The sequence below is a fragment of the Acanthochromis polyacanthus genome, chromosome 2, assembly GCF_021347895.1.
Source record: "Acanthochromis polyacanthus isolate Apoly-LR-REF ecotype Palm Island chromosome 2, KAUST_Apoly_ChrSc, whole genome shotgun sequence".
Classification (NCBI taxonomy): domain Eukaryota; kingdom Metazoa; phylum Chordata; class Actinopteri; family Pomacentridae; genus Acanthochromis; species Acanthochromis polyacanthus.
Window position 1 is genome coordinate 13604943 of NC_067114.1, and position 22348 is coordinate 13627290.

General features: G+C 40.2%; 1 protein-coding gene across 3 annotated transcripts; it reads left to right on the forward strand.

The window, feature by feature from the left end:
• Positions 1-31: 31 nt before the first annotated feature.
• fes (FES proto-oncogene, tyrosine kinase) lies at positions 32-20824 on the forward strand. 3 transcript variants are annotated; one of them, XM_022205938.2, is made up of 18 exons: positions 1247-4806; positions 6758-6931; positions 9126-9222; positions 9394-9577; positions 10648-10785; positions 10876-10995; positions 11153-11275; positions 12585-12756; positions 14230-14301; positions 15161-15370; positions 15545-15667; positions 16474-16527; positions 17266-17384; positions 17546-17640; positions 17741-17864; positions 19736-19893; positions 20019-20141; positions 20295-20824. In XM_022205938.2, exons 1-18 carry the CDS (start codon positions 4582-4584, stop codon positions 20435-20437), a joined length of 2454 nt encoding a protein of 817 aa, XP_022061630.1. In that variant the 5' UTR covers positions 1247-4581; the 3' UTR covers positions 20438-20824. The 3 variants fall into 3 exon arrangements, 2 of the variants coding, with proteins under 2 accessions (XP_022061630.1, XP_022061629.1); XM_022205937.2 differs by having other exon boundaries at positions 1248-4806; positions 12585-12780; XR_007937110.1 differs by lacking the exon at positions 20295-20824 and having other exon boundaries at positions 32-4806; positions 12585-12780; positions 17773-17864.
• Positions 20825-22348: the final 1524 nt, after the last annotated feature.

Below are 22348 nucleotides of genomic sequence, written 5' to 3' on the forward strand. Positions count from 1 at the left end.
TAGACATGCTCCATTCACAGCAAAGGCACTAAAATATCACTATCAGCAAAGTGCTTAAATGTATTAACTATTAAAGTGGAGAGTTTGAGATTGTTCTTTCTGAGGCTCCATTCTATTTATGTAGAAGTTCTCAGCTTTTGGGTCGACTAAAGTGCGTCACAGAATACATCTGACCATCATGAGATGGTTCATGGAACAGAAAAGAAAAAAAAAAAACACTTCTCACATTGGAATCTGTTTTCATTTTTATTCTTTGACTTTTTTTTGTGAACTGTTTTGTAAATGGTGGGTAATTTGATCGGCGCCTCGGAACAATTTTGAAACCATTTGAGACGTTCAAAGGGAAAATGTCTCTTTTTGCTCCGAGTCAAAGCAGATTTTATTCAGTGATATTACAGCAGCAGCATCAGTCTGTCCGTCAGTTTGCTGCTTTGGCCAAGGATGAAATATCCAAACAACTATTAGATGGACTGACAAGAAATCCTGCTGACTTTGCTGATCACCCAACAACAATGAAAAGTAACATATCTGCTTAGATACAGCATTGGGCGTGTTTTATTTCCCTGGTAATGTACAGTATACTTGAGCTCCACTAGATTTTAAAATAATTGCTTTTATTGCTCCATAAATTAATTTAGATTTATTAGACAGATAGCTACTACTTATGTTAGATTAATTTTAAAGACACAACATGGGTTCTAATATTTGATCGTTTGGTGCACAAAATCAGCTTGTCACGTGATTTTACTTATTAAATTACAAACTTTTTTCGCAGTTTTATTTATCATGATTCTTTCATAGCAAATTCTAATTTAGAATTTTTCTTTTAATGTATGTGTACAGATTTTCCACATTGGTTTGGACCTGATGGCTCATAAGAATTTATTATCGACATAAAAATTAGTACAACGGTGCCGCTGTTAAGTGTTATTAATGTACAGTGTGATGTCAGTATGTTAGATAAGATGCTGAACGAGGACGGTAAACATTAATATTTGTCTTTAAACTGTTTTTTAGACTTGGACAGGCTTTATTAATCTCCAGAGGGAAAATTTGTTGTTACAGCAGCTAGATATTCATTAAGGGGGTAAACAAGAAGACAACACAGAATATTAGGGTCAGGTATAAAGAGAAGGTATCATAAAATAAAACAATGGATTAAAATAAGATAATAATATGGAAAATATAATATAGAACGAAAACAGTAATATATAACATAGAAAAAATAACAAAATATACATAAATATTTATAGTATTTATTTAGGTCTATACAAAACCTGCATGCCCCCACCCTGATGCACCCACAGCCTTACAGTGAAATCCACAAAAAACGACAACGACAAAAGTTTGAGTACAACGCCTGGATGTGATGGTTCTCCAGAGTCCATAGCTACTGTGATAAAAATGCCCCACACTGGTTGCAGGACTTACTACCTCCATGTTCACACAGGTGTTCTCCCCACAATAAGCAAATCATATGCAGATTAAATGGAAATCATTCTTTAGGCCTCCAAACTAAAACAGTGACGGAGCAGAGAAACTGTCAGTAAAACAAGATTCTTATTTATAAAACGCAAGATTATGAGCGTAAAAAAAAACCCATCACACGTTGTAAAACACATCAAGATAATAAAGAAAACATCATGTCAAAGTGAAACAAAACAGTAAGACTGCATGTTCATGGTGGAACAGCATCACGGTTTCAATGCAGCGTTTTTAGTGACAGTTTTTTTTGTACTCATTAGTGGTTAAAGGCAGTGTTTCCTTTTCAGTTCAGGTTTTCGTTTGAACATTTAGTGTTATTTTCAGTGACCCCGTTGTGGCTCTGCATGTTTTCACAGTCTAAAACCTGAGAAAATGTATTTTCTGTCCGTGGAACTGCAGTTTCTATAACATGAAGGCGGATTTTAGGTTGACAGAGTGAGATTAGTTGAAACGTTTGGACATCAAACATGAAGAACACCATGACTGTCTGATACTGTTTCTAAACATAAAGGCCGACATTTCCTCTGCAGTCTGTACAAGCAGTCTGAGAAATGCTGCACTGTTTCTTGTACTTTTCTGTCTCTTCTCCTCTCCAGCCTGTGTAACGAGTACATTTGATGAATAACGCCAATGAGTTTACACCAACCGAGCCATAAATGAAAGTAATGAAGTGAGACTGAGTTCACACTGTGATAAAAAGAAAATGAAAAGCCTTGTATTTTATGCAAGAGACACCCTCAGCAGTTTTTAACAGTCGGTTGCGGTCTAAAAGCAGTAAGCAGGACACTCTAAAAAGAAGTTTCAACACACTAGCATTGCACTGCATTAAATAGTGGGACAGTATCTATAAACTTTACTCAGTGCTGCATGTTCAGCAGCATTTTTGTTTCAGTAGTAAACCTACATCAGTAAGGGGACGCTTTGAAGCCACACTGCTCCGTCCTCAGTCAGTGCACGTTTGCAATAAAAGTCCTGCTTTCACCGTACAGAGGCAGAAAGTATTCACTGTAAAGCTCCAACACACACACCAGGCTCTTCATGAGGCTTTGGTTTCTCACAGCTAGAAAGGTTGTTTTTGTTGTGCAGAGATGTAATCCATGTCTTTGTTCCATCCAGGCATGATTACTGTTACATTTTGTTTCCAGTTTAGATCTATGTCAGACATTAGGCGTAGCACATCGTTCCCCAAATGAATTACAAGTCTCACAGTGTTTCAGTTTTTCTGCTATAAATACTGTAAAGATGGTTTATTTGACTATGCCATGTAACATCTGGCTTTGGGGCTGCTCTAAATGGACTGTCTTGTTTTGAAAACCGTTGGACTTCTGCTGTTATCGCCCCCTTCAGGAAGAACATGTTGTCTGCATCTGTGGTTGACAGTTCTGTGCTGTTAACCATAGTTCAAGCTAGAGGACTGTTTGTAAGCTAGGTGTTAAATAGCGTCTGAGCTGAAAGGCTTTCTAGTTGTTAGAGGGGGGACTAAATATCTTCACAACTTTTATTTTCAACCTCCAAGTTTGTAACAATTACAAAACACAACTAAAAGATTTATTTTTTGCCATGTGGGACCATTAAGGAGCTTCTGATGATATCTAAAATTAGAAATGCTCCTTAAACCTTACAATCCATCTGTGCTTTCTGCTCCCAGAACAAGGGACCGTCATCGTCTGCTGTTACCCATAAATCCAAACTTTAAGCTTAAATTTTCCTGAACTTTCGGTTATTTACTGGTCCTTTAATTACTTCAGGCTTTGAACCCGTTCCCCGCGGCCGGTCGCTCTCCATCAAAATCTGTTAAGCCTGGTACTTACAGTCCATGGTGTTCTGCTGACGAAATTACTGAAACCCACTGTGTCTCTCTAAGCCTGTTTGTTTGTTGTCCCCTAAGCACAGAAGCATCCAGGCTATGTGTCTGACTCTCTCTCTCTCTCTATTTTTATCCTCCCTGTCCTCTCTTTTCACTCTAACTCTTCTGAACCATCAGCGGTCCAGGGGCCTGTCTCTCTCTCTCTCTCCCCTCTGACTGTCACCGCCTTCTGGATGTGGATTTTTGTCATCCAGTCTCAGCCTCTTCTTCTGATTGTCTCTGCCTCTTGTGCTCATGCCGTCCTCACCTCTCTCTCCCTCTCTGTGTTTGATTGCTTTCTCTTACATCAGTTTAAGGTATCTAAACGATGGAGAGGAGGTTGTGTGGCACCAGAAAATTGTTAAGTGTCGTCCAGGCTCACAGTCTTTGTAGCATTTTGTTCTATAATGTCCACACAGCGTACAATAGCCTATTGGTAGGTGTAGAATCAACTCCCTTCTCTGTCTTATTAGTGTTTTAAATGTCTATGTTGAAGACAGATTAAACATCTTGAGTCAAATTTGCAATATTAGGCTACAGAGATTAATTTAGTTTAATCTGCGTCATGTTTTTATAAAGATGATGCAAAGTTTGATCAGTTTGCAAACTACACCTGTAAAATATAATCCATGAAGTAAAAAAAGTAACACATGTGCTTCAGAAATGAGCCGTTAAATAGAAAAGGGAAACACAAAAGTAAAATGAAAGTGTCTCAAAAAAAGTCCGATCCTGGTTTCATTTGACTCTGATGCTTCAGCTGTACTGAGCAACAGTGGAACAGCCGTCATTATGTAACAAACAAGATGAAATGCGTGTCTGAGGTCTGTGTTCTTTCTCAAGCAGGAATCAGCCTTTCGTCTATGAGTTGTTCTGTTTTTATTTTTCAGACAGAATGCATTTACTGTCTGATAGTTAAACACAGCTACAACAGAGGTACGCTGAGGTGAAAATACTTTACAATAGCAGTTTAGAGTTACTGTGCATCTCAGGTTGTTTTAAAATTGAAAGTAAAATCACAATTTCAAGCATAACCACATTCAAACAGACATGAGGAAGTGCCGCCTCACATGAACCTCTGCATTTTTTTTAAATTTTTTTTTGCTCACAGGGAAGTGAAACCCTTCTATGGCCACAGGGAAATAAATACTCTTGGTCATTAGCAGCTGCCTCGGAGTGTCACTCACGAGAACTCAAAGGATTTTACTGCTGACAGCGAACCGTTGACTGGAGGAGAGAGCAACCAGCCAGAGATGGGCTTTGGGGAAGACCTGTGGTGTCCACAGGCTCATGCAGCAGTGATGAGGCTGCTGGACTCAGAGCTGCACCTGATGGAGATCATGAAGAAGTGGATGGGTCAGCGAGCCAAGAGCGAGCGGGAGTTTTCAGTGCAGCTGCACCACATGACGACCATGGTGGAGAAACTGGACCGACCTCAGCCCAGCGCAGGACAAGACTACATCAGCCAGCTGAACAAGGTGAGGCACTGCAGGTCACCGTGCACTGAATCATCACTTCAGCATCACTAACCCACGGCTCCAGTAGAAGATAAGACCTGCAAGATGCTTTAATTCATTCAATTCATTTAAAAGCATCTGTTTTAAAGTTTTAATGACATTTTGATATGTTTGAAACATGGATAATCAGCATCACATTTCACAAATGAGGAAGGTGATAAACAGACTTCCCTTCAACCTCATTAGAATGTGTTTTTTAATCTTTAGTTATCATTGTTTCAGGAAGAAAAATGTGAATTATTTGACAGAATGTATCACTCCTATGAGGTCAGTAATAAATACTTTTGTTTTTGATGTTAACAAGATATGTATCGCTTTAAAAAAATCCCACATAACCACACATGGAAGTGAAAAACTGTCATTTATGTAAACAAGACTCCACTGACAGCTAGAGAGTCACTGCAACATACCCTCTATATGGATGATCCAAAGCATAAATCTATAAAACCACATTGTACTCAGGTTTTATAAGGTACCAATAACTGACCTAAACATTTCTTCCCTTGTTGTATTCAAATGTTAAATGCATTCTCTATTCCTAATAAGAAAACACTTAACACCACTGAGGTGCATGGATTTTGGATACCTGGATTGTGGATTTATGGATACTTCAAATTTTGCACAATCCATCCAGATGTGCAGACTACTGGATATGCACGACCAGTAATGTGCTTCATGCTGCTCTAATGCTACCTATAAATGTCAGTACATGGAGCACACGTCATCAAACCGATAGTAAAGTTAGTGAGTAGGTTTTGCAAAATGATATTGAGGCCACAGTGGGTGTGGACAGACAACATCCTGGAAAATAAGACTTTAATTTCTGCAGCTTCCTTTAAGGGCGGGGGTGTCAAACACGAGGCCCTCAAACCAAAGCTGTCCACAAGAGGGTCCAATGCAGCCCGTGGGACGTATTTGCAAAGTGGGAAATTACAGAAAACACATTAACTGCAAACTGTAAATTTGTAAAACTGTGACCTCAAAATAATTTCTGGACCTTGACAAGTTGTTCTGATCATAAAGTAAAATACTAGCTAACTGTTGCTCACAGCTCTTTTGTCATTTTGTGTCTTGTTTTTGTAATATTTTGTCTTATTTTAGTTTTTTTTGTCTTGTTTCTTGTCTGACTTGTCCTTTGTCTCACATTTTGGTCATTTTGTATTTCCTTTTTGCCTCGCTTGTGTATTGTCTCATTTTTGTCATTTTGTGTTTCGCTTTCTTTGTTGTTTTTATCTCATTTTTGTCGTTTTGTGTCTTCTTTGTCTTGCTTGTGTTGTTTATCCATTTTTTGTCGTTTAGTTTCTTGTTTTTGTAATATATTGTCTTGTTTTTGTTGTTTTTTTGGGGTTTTTTTGCCTGACTAGTGTTGTTTTCATCATAAAGTAAAATATTATATTGTTCAGTTCCAGATACCCGTGACTAACGCTTTGTTCCATTGTAGATAAACTGTGATCTGTAAGTTCTAATGTGTAAGTGATAAACTGAGGCATAATATTGTTGAAACTGAACTTATTTTTCTTTAGGAATTTCAGGTTGTTTATGATGTTTTGCAAAAAAAAAAATTCCTTGCATGTGAACATTTCCAGAATTGTACTTTTTTTTTGGAATTTTCGTTATTTAGTGTTTTTTATGCTCTGATTTTTCCACTTGAGATTAAATTGGGTTGAATGTGGCCCCAAAGATGAGTTTGTCACCTCTGCATACTGCATAAACATGTTACACTTTCGAGGCTCTGTCTAGGTTTATGATTGCTTGGTTTGGACTCTGTAACTATAACATATATTTGGAGATTCAAACAGACAAACCCAGAACTAGGTCAAAACATGTGGGGAATTTTCCAGTTTGTTTTCTCTGGTGATTTCCATTTTTTAATGCTCTGTTCCTTACATGACCGTCTGTCTCCTTCCGTCAGTCATGGGGAGTGTTGGTCTCTCAGACGGAGTCCCTCAGTCAGGTGATGAAAAAGCAGTCTGAGGATCTGCTGGACGGACCCATCAGCAAACTGACGCTGCTCATCAGAGACAAACAGCAGCTTCGCAAAACCTACTCAGAGCAGTGGAACCTGCTGAGGCAGGAGCTCAACAAGGTCAGTAGCAAACAAACAAACAAGCAAACCATCATGTTTCCATTACATCAGAGCACATTACAGGAACTTCAATTCAGTTCCTGCAGACTAAAACTAGCCCACTTTTCATGACTCATTTTTTGTCTATAAACAAGAGACAGATCTCCCCAGTGTCAGTGCAGAAGCAGATTTATGTGAGTGTTACAGTAAATGCACCTTTACAAACTTCTACAGTCAACAACCTTTGCACAGTTCTCTCACCTTGACAAAACCCTTCACTGCTCAAAATAAACTGATGTTTTTTGATGCCTTTTGAATGTCTGTCTGGTTGACAACATCTTCAAATTTTTCTGTTGACAAGTGTATTGACAGACTATTACAGAGTCAGACTGATAGCTGAACTGCAGTTTACTCTCAAAAGAAAATAGTGTGGGAGCATTGATGAGTGGTTGCATGTTTATCGTGTTGTTTGGACAGACATACAAAGTAAATTTCACTTTTGTGCAATGTTCAGATTTTTTTCAGCTCATGTTTTTCATGTCTTTTTGTTGCCTAAACTTTGGAACTCTCAAAATGGTACATTGGCCAGTGAGACTTTTGTTGAGTGTATTATTTAGTGCAGTATTTGTTAAATGTGTTTGTATTTAAATCATGATAGTTGCCATTACAAAGTTGTGAAGATAATAGGTTGAATTGTTATGTGTGTGGCATGCCTCACCAACCAAGAAGAAAAGACATTTTGTGCCTGTACATCTAAGTCTTGATTTTTAAAAATATGTCCTCATGACGTGCAGATGAAGACCGCAGTGGCAGCTTTATAAATAGCCAGCAGTGTGATGAAATGAGATTCAATAGACTGGAAAGAGTGTGTGCAAATGCATTTTGATGCTATCACAAACGGGTGGCAGCCCCACACTGCTTTTATTACCCAATTACATCAGGCAAATGATGTGTTCATTTTCCGTGATCCATATTGCTCTGCAGTTTGAACATCTATCAGGCAGTTTGTTTATTTTAATTTTCTTACTTACTTACTGCTTTTGTGAGCGTCACTGTGTAGTCACGCAGTATTTTATGTCACGACTGAGACAACAGCCCTGTCAGAGATGCTATCTGTGGGGGGGGGTTGAAGTGTTGCGACCAGCAACGAAACAAAGGTCAGATCATTTCCTCATGTGTCGTTTCTCGTGTTTCATGTTCCTCTGCAGTGAAACATAGCAGGTCTGTTGTCCACTTCCTGAGTTGTGTGGCATTTACACCCACTACATCATCTTCACACTGCACAAGTAACTCCAGGATCACATCAGCCTCTGCACCGTGTGACAAATGTGTGCTGCTATTTTAACACACATAACAGAGTTAAATTTATAATGCAAAAACGTGATTGTAGTAACCAATTATAGTCTCTAGAAGCACAATAAATTAACTCGTGGGATTCTTCAGGGATCGATTTGAGGATATCTACTTTTTATTCTGTGTGATGTACAGCTCCCAAGATACACAAGCAATCACACAGTACAAATACCTTTTTTTTTTTGGAATTTATTTAAGATATCCGAGCCAAAACTACAGCTCAACCAGGATAACACTGAAACTTTTAGTTGTATCTTCTGGAAAGAAAAAGAAACTGGCAGACAAAATTAAATTCTCCAGGACTTGAGAATTACAACAAAAGTGTGGCAATTTCTCTCAGTGAGCCACAGAAAGAGACTCTTTTATAGCCAGCAGGTTAGACCGCTGCAGCTCTCTCCTGATTGATCTACTCTAAAAAGTTAGACATCAGTTACAACTGACTCAAAAGTCTGCTGCCGGAGTGCCAGCGTGGACCGAGAGATGAGAACACACTAGTCCTCTTTTAAAGCCCTTAAAGTTGGTTGCCTATCTGTCGCTGTATTGATTTTAAAATTTCTTTAATTGCCTTTAAAGCCGCTTAATGGTCTTGTTCCAGCTTACTTGCCTGGCAGGCTGCCGAGCTGTGAACCAGCACAGCTCTTTAGCTCCACTGCTTTCAGTTTTTTAGTTGCTGTTGGTGAGGCAGCTTTTAGCTTTTATGCTTCAGGAGCATGAAGAGGATGATAATCTGAGAACAGAGGAAAAAAGACGAATACAGGCTTTGGATTAGAGTGATTTATAGCTATTATGAAGTTTATCTATTCATTTGTGTTACTGTATTCATACTTTACACTGTCCTGTTTGTCTTCATCGATCGCTTCAGGTCACCCAAACAGAGCTGGAGAAGCTAAGGAGCAGCTACAGGCAGGCGGCTAGAGATGCAGCTCAAGCAAAGAAGAAGTACCAGGACACCAGTAAAGGTGCTAGATCCTGTTATCAATTAGAGAATTTCACACTGAAGGCGCAGTTTTATTTTTGATCGCTTTTTCCTTTTTCTTTCTTCAACTTTCCTTCCTGTGTTGAGCATAAATCAGACATGCAGACTTCCATAACGGAACAATGAGGTAACCTCTTCCTTTGTGTTTGTACAGATAAAGAGCGAGATAAGGCCAAAGAGCGCTACGTAAAGGCCACACTGAAGCTGTACGAGCTCCATAATGAGTACGTCCTCTCTGTGCAAGCTGCTCAGGTTTACCATCAGCACCACTACAGCCAGATCCAGCCGGCCCTGCTCAGCGCTCTGCAGACCCTGCAGCAGGAGATGGTGCTCATACTGTAAGTGTGTGTGTGTGTGTGTGTGTGTGTGTGTGTGTGTGTGTGTGTGTGTGTGTGTGTGTGTGTGTGTGTGTGTGTGTGTGTGTGTGTGTGTGTGTGTGTGTGTGTGTGTGTGTGTGTGTGTGTGTGTGTCTGCATACATTTGAAGGACAGAAAGGAAATGAGAGAAGCTTTCAGACTGACAACAAACTGTCATCTGCCCACAGTGGTGATATTCGCTGGTGCATGTCCGTAAATTGTGTTGACATCTGATTTCCGTTTCCACACAAGGAAAAGCTGCACTCGGTGACACATAATTTAATCGTGCCACAATATAAATGTTTGCCCGTGGAATTTTGAGCCTTCATAACTTTAAATTACTGCGATTTTTGAGGATTTTTCCACAAGATATGACAAACTTTTCTAACCAACATTCGTTTAATTATCACATTCTCTGCAAAGTCATTTCCATAGACTTCACTCTGACCTGAGTTGATGCATCTCAGTCTATGTTAAGCATTTTTTTTCCAGCATCTTTATGTTAATAATGTTTAGTTGTGCGATTTAAAACAGCAGCTTCTCCTTGTTTGTGCTTTCGAGAAAACCCGAACATCTAAGATTTCAAAGTTGCACAAACGCTGCTCTCACAAAGTCAGCAAATCAAAAGTTTAAAGAAGCAAAACCAGAAAGAAGTCAGCAGAATTGGGTGATCTGAATTCAGAAGCTGTAGACATTTAAAGCTACACAGACAGCAGTCAGGTCTCAGATGTTACACATGGTTTGAAGGCAGGAGTTTGCAAAACAGGCCCAGACTTGTAGCATCATTAAACCCCAAACAAGAAATCACAACACAAATCTGACAAAAAAGCAAAAGCAGTGTGATGAACTGCTTCAGTCAGGCAAGCCTCAAAGGAGATTTTCATCACACAGATCCATCACAAGCTACAGCCAGTCAGTCTAGAAAAGTATGTTTCTCCCCTGAACAAAGGAGTAATGTGTTGTATATGTGGTTTGAATATCACTGAAACTGGTCCAACTACTCTGCCTCATGTTTCATCTCTTTTCTCGCATCCTTCCAACCTCTGATCCAGAAAGGAGATCCTGCAAGAATATTTTGACATCTCCACCCTGGTTCATCATGAAGTGAAGGTGATCCACAGGGAGATGTCGTCGGCTCTAACAGCCATCGATCCTCACAGAGAGTATGAGAGCTTCATCCATCAGAACAGGTAGCAAACTCATTCCCTCAGCAACATCGCAATCATGAAAGCTGCCCCTGCAGAGCAATGATGCTGTGGACGGTGTGTTTGTGATTGTAGGTCTGTGGGGGAGATTCCTGCTTGTGCAGATTTTGACTGCAGCCTTCTGGAGGACACTGAACAGCTACGTCCCCGAGAAATCGAACTAAACGAGCTCACACTTGAGAAAATCCAGCACAAGTGAGAACAAACAAATGCAGTCTCATTCAGATGACAAAACTCCACTTTTAACTACTTCCTCAACCTCTGCTGTTCTCTTTATCTCCTGTTTCCCACAGTCTGTTTTTACATCAATTACTTCCTCTCCTCACATTGTTTCTCTGTGTTCTTCCACCAGATTGACGACGATGGAGGAGGAGCTGCTGGACCTGGCTCGCACGCTGGGTTCCCAGCAGGCCTCAGTCGAACACCTGGAGCTGGAGCTGGAAGAAGAGCAGGAAGGTGTCAAAAAGGGCCAGAGGTGAGCAGATTGGTGATGCTGTGATGGTGATTTCAGAGGTCAGAGAGGTGGCTTCAGAAATAATAAGCTTATTGGCACTGTGAAGACAAATTGCTGCAGTTTGCCTCTGCAGGCAGTCCCTCCCATCGGGATAGTTTGGTGAGCTGTTGGCTGTGCAACAACTAATAACCAGTGTAGTCTCAGGGGGCAGTAAGTGCCTTATGAATTATAATACAGCAAACGGTCCGAGTTATGGAGCTCAATCTCTTCATTTGTCTTGGTTGATGAGGCTGTCTGAAGGTGTTAGAGGTTTACAATCCCGAAGGAGTGATTGAGTCATTACCAAGCTCCTGAAGGACGATGGAAACAATGTGTTTATTTGCAAAAAGTTGATCATTGCTGAGGGCAGCTGGGGAGCACATATGGTGCTGGTGGTGTTAGTGAGGTGAGTGGAGGTTATGCTGCCCTTCAGTGTGTATTTTGAGGAAACATTTTGTAAATCAACAGTGAAAATCTGTATTAAATTGACCTCTTGTAGCTGAGAACTGTGCACCCGAGGAGATCACTGAAAACTTTTTCAAAGATTTTGAATAATAAACTTTCCTTCCAACTGACTGAGTTAAAACAGGCTTCACTGATCATTTTCATGTGCTTCTTTTATTATTTAATCAATAAAATGTCTGAATTATTAAAATTCAACATTCCAAAGCCTAAACTCAGTCAGTTTACAAAGAAATGCTGCAAATCCTCACATTTTAGAAGCTCATATAGGAGAACATTTGGCATTTTTGCTTATAAAATGATTTAAACCTGTATATATTTCAGTCCTAATCAAAAGATCCCTGAGTAACTGACTCAGTGGGTGAATAATGGAACTCCTGAATATAGTTTGTGCTGTATGGACTGTACTCATGGCAACTTGCAGATGTCAGGTTGCACACAGGGTGGATTGTCAGTGGGGGTCCAACAGCAGAATTTTTTGCTCGACAGCTTTCTAACAGGATGATCCTGCCCTGCTGAAGCCTTTTTAATAAAGTCCAAAGACCTCCACAGTGAATAAGCTCTGCTCGTTTCATTTTTGAAGCTCCGTTTCACCTCACTTGCAGGGCTCTTGGGTCATTAGAGGTTTTATAGGTCCTCCATGCACATTATCCAGACGAAGGCTGACTAAGCTGTTGTCAGAGAATCCCTCCTATTGACTGCATTAATCAATGGGAGGAATCTGCAGACCAGCAGAAACACACGTTTTATTGATGTCTATGTGCTGTTGTGCTGTTTATTTGTATCATTTGTGTTGTTTCATTGACGTGCTGCCGTCTGCTTTGTTCAGGGTCTACCAGTTCAGCAAGAGACACGCAATGGAGGAGTGTCGGCAGCAGGTGGCCTTGTCTCAGGGCATCAGAGCCAAGATGGAGGCTCAGAGGCTCCTCCTGAAGGAGAAACTGGACCAGCTGGGCTCCAGAGAACCTCCCTCTGCTCTGAAACTCGATACTGACACAGTTGTACGTTCATCCAGCACAAACAATGTATGTTTTCTTTGATGATTGCTCTCTATCATTTGTCGTTCATTAGCTCCTGATCTGTCAGTCAGCAGGGGGGAAACAGAGGTAGTGGTAGTCATGGTGTTGAGTTTAAATTCACAGAGCCAGTCTTTTTTTCTGTATTTCATCTAAACTTATGCACACAGAATGACTTTCTGTTGCACCAGAAGTGGAACAAAGTCATTGTTTTGGAAATGACGAGAAAGTTTGGGTTATTAAGTCCATCAACAAGAAGTTCCATGTCAAGGCCAATCTCCTAAACTTATTATGTTGGATGATAAACAAGTCATTATATTAGATGCAGCATATTAAAATCAAAAGAATAACATAAAAGGTACTACTACCAATACTAATTACCGCATTATTACTTGTTTATTGATTTTTTTTTAGCACAGCACATAGGCTAAAGCTTCCTCCTTTGTGGTGCTTAACATTACCGGTAGCTCATATTTAGCCTCAGTCTTATCCAGTCAAAGAACAGAAGTAATCTGAACCTCAAATTGACCTAAAGTTGACCTGAGAACTGCTTTTTGTGCAACCTCCAATGTTTAACAAAGTTGGGAAGTATTGCATCTCTGTTTTGACTTCGATTTGCATATAGTCGTCTCTTTTATTGTTTAAATCTTTAGATCCAAATATGATAATGCTGGGTATCACCTTCTTCTTCTGCCCACAAGCACAATTGGCTGCTGGCGCTCTGATTCGAAGCCAAGTTAGCAGCAGAGAGCCGCACAGAGCTGCCAGCATGGGAGTAGTCTTGTTTAATTTGTGGTTTTCGTGACTTGAAACTCACTCGTATCTACTCCTCTGCTCAATATTGCAGCCATTGTTTCAGCAAATCTGCCTTTATGATGAATACTAAGTCACAGGAAGAACAATACTGTTTATAACTGGACCTACCAATTAGATATAGTACATTTTTGCCTTTATTTTGTGAGTCTTTTTCTCAGTTTAATCTTCCTATAGATTAAAATGTCGTATATGGTGAATATCTGTTTTTATTGTGTTTTGTGGTTGTAGGTGTAAAACACTAGTTGTTAAGCTACAAAGATATTTACTTCCTAAACATTAACTACAACTAAATAGCATTCCAGCTTTACTATCCAGTGAGAATTCGACCCAGGTGCTAAGTAACACCTCACTAACCATCAGTCGTTCAGCTCCAACCCTGATTAAGAGGTCTGACTGAAAGAAAAAACACGTGTGAACATGTGAGACTTTGATTAATTCACCGAAAAGGGGGCACAGTATGGGAGCTTTAATGAAGAGCTGGAACAGGTTGATACTGTCAGTCAGAGAGGAATAAAATGTTTTAAAGCTGCTGGAGGGAAATTGAGAGGCTTGTGTGTTATGGAGTTCAACCACCAGGATGCTAGCATTTTCTCAAAATATTATTTTACTGACCAGCTAAATTGTTTGTGTGCTTTTCTTCAGGGCCACAGTCACAGTCCATTCAAACCGGTCATGGACGGGATCCTGAGTGGCCTGTTTAAACCCAAATATGAGGTGAGTTGTTCACTAAATTATAAACAGTGGAAACTAATTAAACACCAAACAATGACAGAAGGGAGAACTAGCATTTATACCAAACTGTAAAAGAAAGAAAACTTACTAAAAGGAAGAACATTTGTTCCAGCTGAAGGACACTTCCCCTCTTCACTCTCTGACCTCCCTGCTCTTTACTTTTGCCGCAGTGCCTGTTTTCATGCACACGAACCTCTTACCACACAGCAAACAATAAATCATGTTGTGGAGAAAGCGGCAGAGTTTTAAAGTGTATCCTCTGCGTGGTGGAGCTCGCTCATGCACATGATCTTTCTTTGGGGTCTCGTGGTCCTGACGGCACCCTGGGACTTATCGAGGTCGGCTTTGTCGGTCGCGTTACTACTTTCAAGATTCTGCCTGACCTAAAACCAAGTTTGCTTCTCAGGCAACCAGTTTACATCTAATCGCTTAATCATTGCTGACAGACAGAAGCACACAGGGAGCCGTGACCCAGCTGCATACTAACTCTCAACGGGAAAGGCCCGGTACAGCGGTAATGCAGTGTTTAAACTGACAGAAGCATAAAAATCACTCTAAAACATCCTTCTGAGCAAGTCTTTTTTTAATGTCTCTAATGTGCTGAACCTCAAGTCTTAATTATTTGCTATTTTTGCGTGAACTACCTCCCCCTCTTTAACTCCCAGCCCTGTGGTACCCTGGAGGCGTGAAGGCTGGTGTGTTTCGGCTTTAAAGTTTTACAGTCTCTCCTTTGAAGTATCTCCATATAATCTCTATAGAATCACCCCAAAATCCAACCTCTTGTTGTTTCATTATTCATGTCAGCTTTAAGGATCCTGCGTTTCTCCCTTCCTGCCTCCAGGTGCCTCCGGTTCTGACCCCGGTGCAGGAGGCGAATCGTCCTCTGGGGCAGCAGGACTGGTACCACGGAGCCATACCCAGGCTGGAGGTCCAACAGCTGCTGAAGAATAACGGAGACTTCTTGGTGCGGAAGAGTCAAGAGAAACACGGTTATGTGCTCTCTGTGCAGTGGGACGGATCCTGCAAGCATTTCCTCATTCAGAACACAGATGTAAGTAAATCTACCTCATGGATGCTTTTGTTTAGGCACTATTGTATGAAGGCATTTCACATTCTTGCATCAGTTACTTCCCTATGAGCGTTTTTCCAGTTTTTAAATATGTATGCATGTTTTGATCTAAGCTGATATTGCTAAAAATCTATGCTTTTCTGGGTGTGTCAGTAGAATCTGTACCGTCTGGATGGAGAAGGTTTCAACAGTGTCCCGCTGCTGATCTGCCATCTACTGTCGTCACGGCAACATGTGACCAAGAGGTGTGAAATTGTGCTGAAGAAACCCATCCTGAAGGTAACGCTGTGACATTTACCCTCATTAATTCTGTATGTAAACTCTGTAGATTGTGTGTTTATGTTAGTCCAGATCTGTGTGACCCAAAACTTCATCATAATTTTAACTGTTAATTAAAGCGCATGAGCAAATTCAAACTCAATGTCTAATGATATTTCTGTTAAACCAGGGGTGTCAAACTCATTTTAGTTCAGGGGCCACATTCAGCCCAATTTCATCTCAAGTGACCAGGAAAATCACAGCATAATAACCTATAAATTACCACAACTCCACATTTTTCCTTTGTTACATTCAAAAAATGTTCACATTTAAGGAATTATCTTTTTACAAAACATCATGAACAAACAGAAATTTCTGAAGAAATAAAGTTCTATTTTAACAACATCATGCCTCAGTTTATCATTTACACATTACAACTTACAGATAAGTTTATCTACAAAAAGGCACAAAACATTTAGTCACAGGTATCTGGAACTGAACGATTTTACTTCAGACAAAGACAAAAAGAAAAACAAGGTAAAATATTACAAAAACGAGCCACAAAACAACAGAACAATGAGCAATCTAGTATTTACTTTATGATCAAAACAACTTGTCATGGTGTAGAAATTCTTTTAAAATTTATAGTTTTAGAAATTTACAATCTGCAGTTAATGTCTTCATTTTAATTTTTACATTTTGCAAAGTCATCCTGTGGACCGCATGCTTGATAGACCTGCTTTAAACTGTCTTTACACTAATTTTCTCTGGTCTCACGGTTTAAACAGCACTACTGTGTGTGTCTTCTTTATTTTTAACCCCATTAGGACAAGTGGGTCCTGGACCATGATGATATTGTCCTGGGTAGCCTCATTGGACGGGTGGGTAAACCTGACATCTGTTGAGAAGCAAAGTGTTGTTTTTTTTTTCATGCCGCTGCTTTTAAGTCATCTTCCGTACTGGCTGCAAGAGAAAAACCCTGAAAAATGTTTTTGACTGAAGTGATGGTGGATAAAATTCACAATTATTGTATTGAGCTAAAGTGTACTCGAAAGTTCAGCTAAAATTATCTTCTAAAAGTCACTGTCATTTTAATCCAAACCTCCCACTTTGAGTTTCTGTCTCTCTGTTGTGGTATTTTGGAAGAAAGGAACTTGAAGTACGATGATGGTGATGTTGATAAAATGTAATTCAGACTGCAGATATTTCACATCAACTCCAGCTGAACTTTGGATATCATTTCTATACAGACTTTGTTCCTGTATCGCTTGCACTGAAAATCTCTGTAGCAGCCAGTAACTGGAAAATAATGTGACCACATCTGCTAATTTTAACTTTCCTACTGATTTTACTGAAACTTTGTAAATTTTTTAAAGGAAGTTTTATTGACCACTGACCAACTGCTGCTTCCACAGTCAGTTTGATCGGTCACAAGTTCTTAGAATATATGCATGTGCTTATTACAGTCATAAAACAACATTTGGTTCAGTTGGTTCAGGGAATGTTATTAGCCAGGTGAGCCACTGATATGTCTTTAAACTTTTGGTGCTGGGTTAGACTCTGCTTTATTAAAAAAAGAGAACATTCTGGCTGATCACGTTGTTGTTGGCGCTCCACAGGGTAACTTTGGAGAGGTGTACAGTGGTCGCCTGCGCTCTGATAACACTCCTGTAGCTGTGAAATCCTGCAAAGAGAACCTGGCCCCGGAGCACAAGAATAAGTTCCTGATGGAAGCCAGGTTAGTGCGCACACATGTGCACACACACACACATGTGCACACACACACACACACACACACACACACACACACACACACACACACACACACACACACACACACACACACACACACACACACACACACACGGCTGTAAATAAATCCTCTCCTGCGCTGTCCAGGATCCTGAAGCATTACGACCATCCTAACATAGTGAAGCTGATCGGAGTCTGCACTCAGAAACAGCCCATCTACATCATCATGGAGCTCGTCCAAGGTAAATATGACCCTGTTAGACACCATCGAAGATTTGCTCTGTCATTATTATACCCACCTTCCATCATACGCATCATATGTGTGTCTCCAAATATCTGAAGGTGGTGATTTTCTCTCCTTCTTGCGTCACGAGGGTCACAATCTGAAGCCGAAGATGTTGGTCAAAATGACAGAAAATGTAGCATCTGGTATGGAGTACCTGGAGAGCAAGAAGTGTATCCACAGGTTGGTCAATCCGTGTTTGTGTCGCCACGATTTGAAGGGACAATGCAATTTACTGTGCCTTTTATCTAATATTAAATCAGGCTCAGATAACTTTCTATAACTTAAGTCAGAGAGGCAGCAGCAGGGCTTCTGCACAGAGGCAATAACTGATCCATCCTTTAACAAATAGGTGTGAACATTAAATCTTGCACAGTTAGAGCCAGTTTTATTTTTGCAGAATGTGTTACAGCAGGAAACACCCTCATTGCATTACAATACTGGATTATAATGTTTTATACTGTTGTCAGAAACACTGTCTCAGGCTTTAAAAAGATACAGTATATTTAAGAAAAACAAATATACAAAATAAACTCAAAGAAGCACCCTTACTTCTGATGTACTTCATGTACAGATTTATCCAAAGCGAAGCCTTCATGAATATAAACATAGAAAACACAGCAGGCTGCTATCTTAGACAAATGATCACTCTGGTGAGAACTGATTAGCTGCATATTAAAACACCTTCATTTTGCATATGGCTTTATGTAGTTTCCACAAGAAACTAAAGTGGAACAAGCTGCGTACAGGCAGATGGACCTGGAAGCCTTTACGGTTCCAAACATCACTCATTTCCTCAGCTTTCACTTCACCTAACTGTTAATTGCACTTTCCCTGCAGCACTTCTCCATATGTTGGTGCAGCGGTGAAACGACGGGCTGAAAAAAAACACAGGGATGAAAGGTTTCCTGAAATAAAAGCCAAAAACACGCTCTTCTGGCTGCTCAACACTTTTAGTTTACTTTGATGAAAACGACAGCTATGACTTCAGCGGTGTGTTCCATGACATTATCGTGGCAGAATCATTTGACCAAAGAAACTTACAGCTATTACAATAAATATATTACAGTTATGTAGTTTTTATTTAACATGAAGTACAATAAAACTCAAAATGAACACTAGCTAAGTGTGATCAAAAACCATTGTGACTATTGGTTTCCTGCATCTTTCTAAATGTAAAGGAATTCCAGAAGCTACATTTCAGATATTAGGAAGCTGTTTCTCTATATTTCTTTGCACTAACTGTTGTTAGATTGAATGCTGTTGTGTTTTAAGACTTAAAGCTGCCGCAGAATGTATGAGACACAGTCAACTTAATATGGTGCTAAACCATTCAGAGCTATAACGGTTTTATACTGATAATAAATGATTTTTAAAAAATCTGCAGTAAAAACCGACAGGGAGCCAATGAGAGGATGCTGAGATAGGTGTAATGAGATCTTGCTGAACATATTTCACAAGCTGAGAGAAAAAGTGGCTCACAACTCTGACTGTAGCTCCAAAACACAGCCTCAGAAGACTGTGAGCAGGAGCTGCTTATACAGATCAAACGTGAGGTTTTGCATGTAGCCTACAAACAAAATATCTTCTTTCAGAGCTTGCGTAAAAATAAATCTGAGAAAACACTGAGATCCAAAAATATTGAACCTCTATTTATAGCGAAGATTCTGCAAAAGCAGCCTGAAATTGGAAATGCGTACAACATTTTTGTGGTGTTTTAGGGGATCTGCGAATGGGGAGCTTTGAGTGAGTCATCAGTGAGGGTTGTGGTTGCTCTGGAGGAAGGAGGAGGTTGTGACATCCGGCTCATTACAGGGATGTTATACGATTTTCCCAGCGGGTCAGATCTGCTGGTGCAGCCTGTAACGCTGCATGCTAAACTGAACTCAACACCAGAGACATGACAAGGACGCCTGTTCTCTCACTCCTGCTGGTGCTGTCTGTTCTCTGGCTGGTTCATTCTTTCGTACAGAGCTGGATGTGTTTGTGTCTCCTCTGTATCCATTTTTCACCAGCCCCTTACATCTCTCTCCATCTGTCTTGCTTTATTTAAGGGACCTTGCAGCCAGAAACTGTCTGGTTGCAGACAACAACGTGGTGAAGATCAGTGACTTTGGGATGTCCCGTCAGCAGGACGACGGCGTCTACTCAGCAGAAGGTGGCCTCAGACAGATTCCTGTCAAATGGACGGCACCTGAAGCCTTGAACTATGGTAAAACACTGGTCCCTCTGCTCTGTTGTCAGAACCAGTCATTCCTGATGATTCACTCAGACAGTAAACTGACCAAGAGCTGCGTCTGTGCCTTTGCTAATGCTGCCCCCTGCTGGTGTTTGCAGGCCGTTATACCACAGACAGTGACGTCTGGAGCTTTGGCATCTTACTGTGGGAGACCTTCTCCATGGGGATGACGCCCTACACGAGCATGACCAACCAGCAGACGAGAGATGAGGTGGAGAAAGGTAAAGACTCACATCAGGCACTGAGAGATGAGGTGCCAAAGGTTGCAACTGGGGGAAAGTCCTGCTCTTTCACTGACCTTCATTCTTTTTTCTTTATTCCACATGACTCAGAACATGTGTGCCCTGAGTTCAGACTGTCTGTTTGTGTTTCAGGATACCGTATGCCGGCTCCTCACAGCTGCCCTGTGGAAGTGTCCAGGATTATGAACAGCTGCTGGCAGTACGACCCCAAAAACAGACCGTCTTTCAAGAAACTTCGAGCAGAACTCAGCACCATCCACAACAAGATCACATAATACAGCCTGCTGACATGGACATGTAGTTTTAGTGGTTTTTGTTGTTACTTGTCTTTTCCTTGTGAGCAGATGCTGAAACAAAGCATGAACACTGAATCAGAGCATCAAAAGCAAACAAAACAAAAGCATTTGTGTAGTATTTATTTTTAAATTTCTTGGAAATGAACTTGGAAGTGGTGTTTTGTGGATTTATAAAAGCAGGCCAGCTGATGGCAGCACTCCTTCAAAAAGCTTCTCTTCAACACCTTTACAACACGTCTCCTTTGACAGAGGCATGTAAATATGTTTTCTCTTTTGTGCCACAGTACTGTACCTCCAAAGTGCTCAGTATTTATAAAAATGGTCAAGAGTTTAGTTCAGAGCTTCATTAAAACTCCATAAAACTCAGTTGCTCGTCCTTTGTTTGGCTCAGTCTTGTTTTCTTCCACTTTTCCCACATTTAACCCTCAAGTTTTAGACTATCCTTTCAAATTTTTCTATAAAAGACGTTTTCCAGTCAGTACAGCTCCAAAACTGTGAGGCCAAAATAAACAGCCGTGCGCTCTACAGATCTGAGACCTGAGAAGCGTTTTGAAATACAATAAGTCTCCTTATCATCACTGTAGACCAGAGTGGTCTGAAAAACTGCAAATAACAGAGTAAATGACAGACTTAAAAAGAGTGAGTTTTGATATTAAGTCGCAAAATTACTAAACTGCAACTCTACCAAATGTGCTGCAGCAGAATTGAAGCTGCATCCATTAACAGTCATAAAGAAGCAGACAGTCTCTTCACTGAATGTGTCAAAACTGTGCAGCTTTCTAAAAATGGCATCAGACTGCATTTAAATAACAGCCGAGACTTGGTCTCAGTGCCACGATGTCCAGGATGGAAAGCACCAGAGGCAATAACTGTTTTTTTTAACTATAACTTTGACTGCTTTTGCTTCAGTCACAGGAACTCAAGAAACAGCTATTTCTTAACAACGCTCTTATGGGAACTGGACTTACAGAGAATTCATGAGAGATTGAAATGAACGTTGCTTTTTCAACACTGGATGTGTGAATGTAAAACTATTTACTAATGAGTCATATTAGACAGTGTCAGCAGTGTTGTCGGTTTGTTCTGGCTGTCACCAAGGCAGCATATGTTGTTATTCACACTTTAAATATAGACATAAAATACACTCCATGACCGTTGCTTTAAGCGCCATGAGCTGATGTTGATGTCACCTTATTCAGTGACCATTATAACAGGTGGAGCAGTGCAGAAGCTCTGGATTAGAGGCCCAAACCCCACTAGAAACGCTTTTACTAATAGCTGCAGTTCTTAGTAAAATACCTTTTTGTGCCAACATGTAGCAGCTGATACAAAGCCAGAATTAATTTCTCACAACTAAGAAACACTCACGTCAAGATGAGTCCATTTTCACACTGTACAATGACTACAGGTAAAAATAAATGTGTGTTTATCATACACAATCTGTTAACCTCATTGTCTTGTTTCACTGTAGAGAATTTTTTTAGAACTTTAAGCAAGTTGCCAATGTAAAGAGTACTGCTGAGGTAGATATTTTTGGATTTTTATTCCACATTGAATGAGAAATGGTTAACTGTGCACTCGAAATATGTTTGAGGTGGATTCCTGCAGACAGAAACAAGGCGCCGTTTTGTCCTACGTGCAAAACGCGTGTCTGAAAATGAGCCTAACATAATGTTTACTTCTGTGACTTTGTTTTTTGATGCAGATTTCACAACCTCTGAGCTTCTGAGTGCTACTAACCCTAACCCAAAAAGCAGGATTCCTTCCAACGTATGCCTCAGAGATATTTAAGGACAAGTTGTTTTCATGTGCAGCCGTCGTTTTGGAGAAATATTACCATGTCAAAAAGAAATTAAGAGATGTTAAACAGTAAGAGGTTATAATTAGAAT

Excerpts from the sequence above, each read along its gene's own strand:
- fes (XM_022205937.2), top strand. The coding sequence starts at position 4,582 with ATGGGCTTTGGGGAAGACCTGTGGTGTCCACAGGCTCATGCAGCAGTG. Across the intron at positions 9,578-10,647 it reads CAGGAGATGGTGCTCATACT|AAAGGAGATCCTGCAAGAAT; the intron begins GTAAGTGTGTGT and ends CCTCTGATCCAG. Across the intron at positions 17,385-17,545 it reads AAGTTCCTGATGGAAGCCAG|GATCCTGAAGCATTACGACC; the intron begins GTTAGTGCGCAC and ends TGCGCTGTCCAG.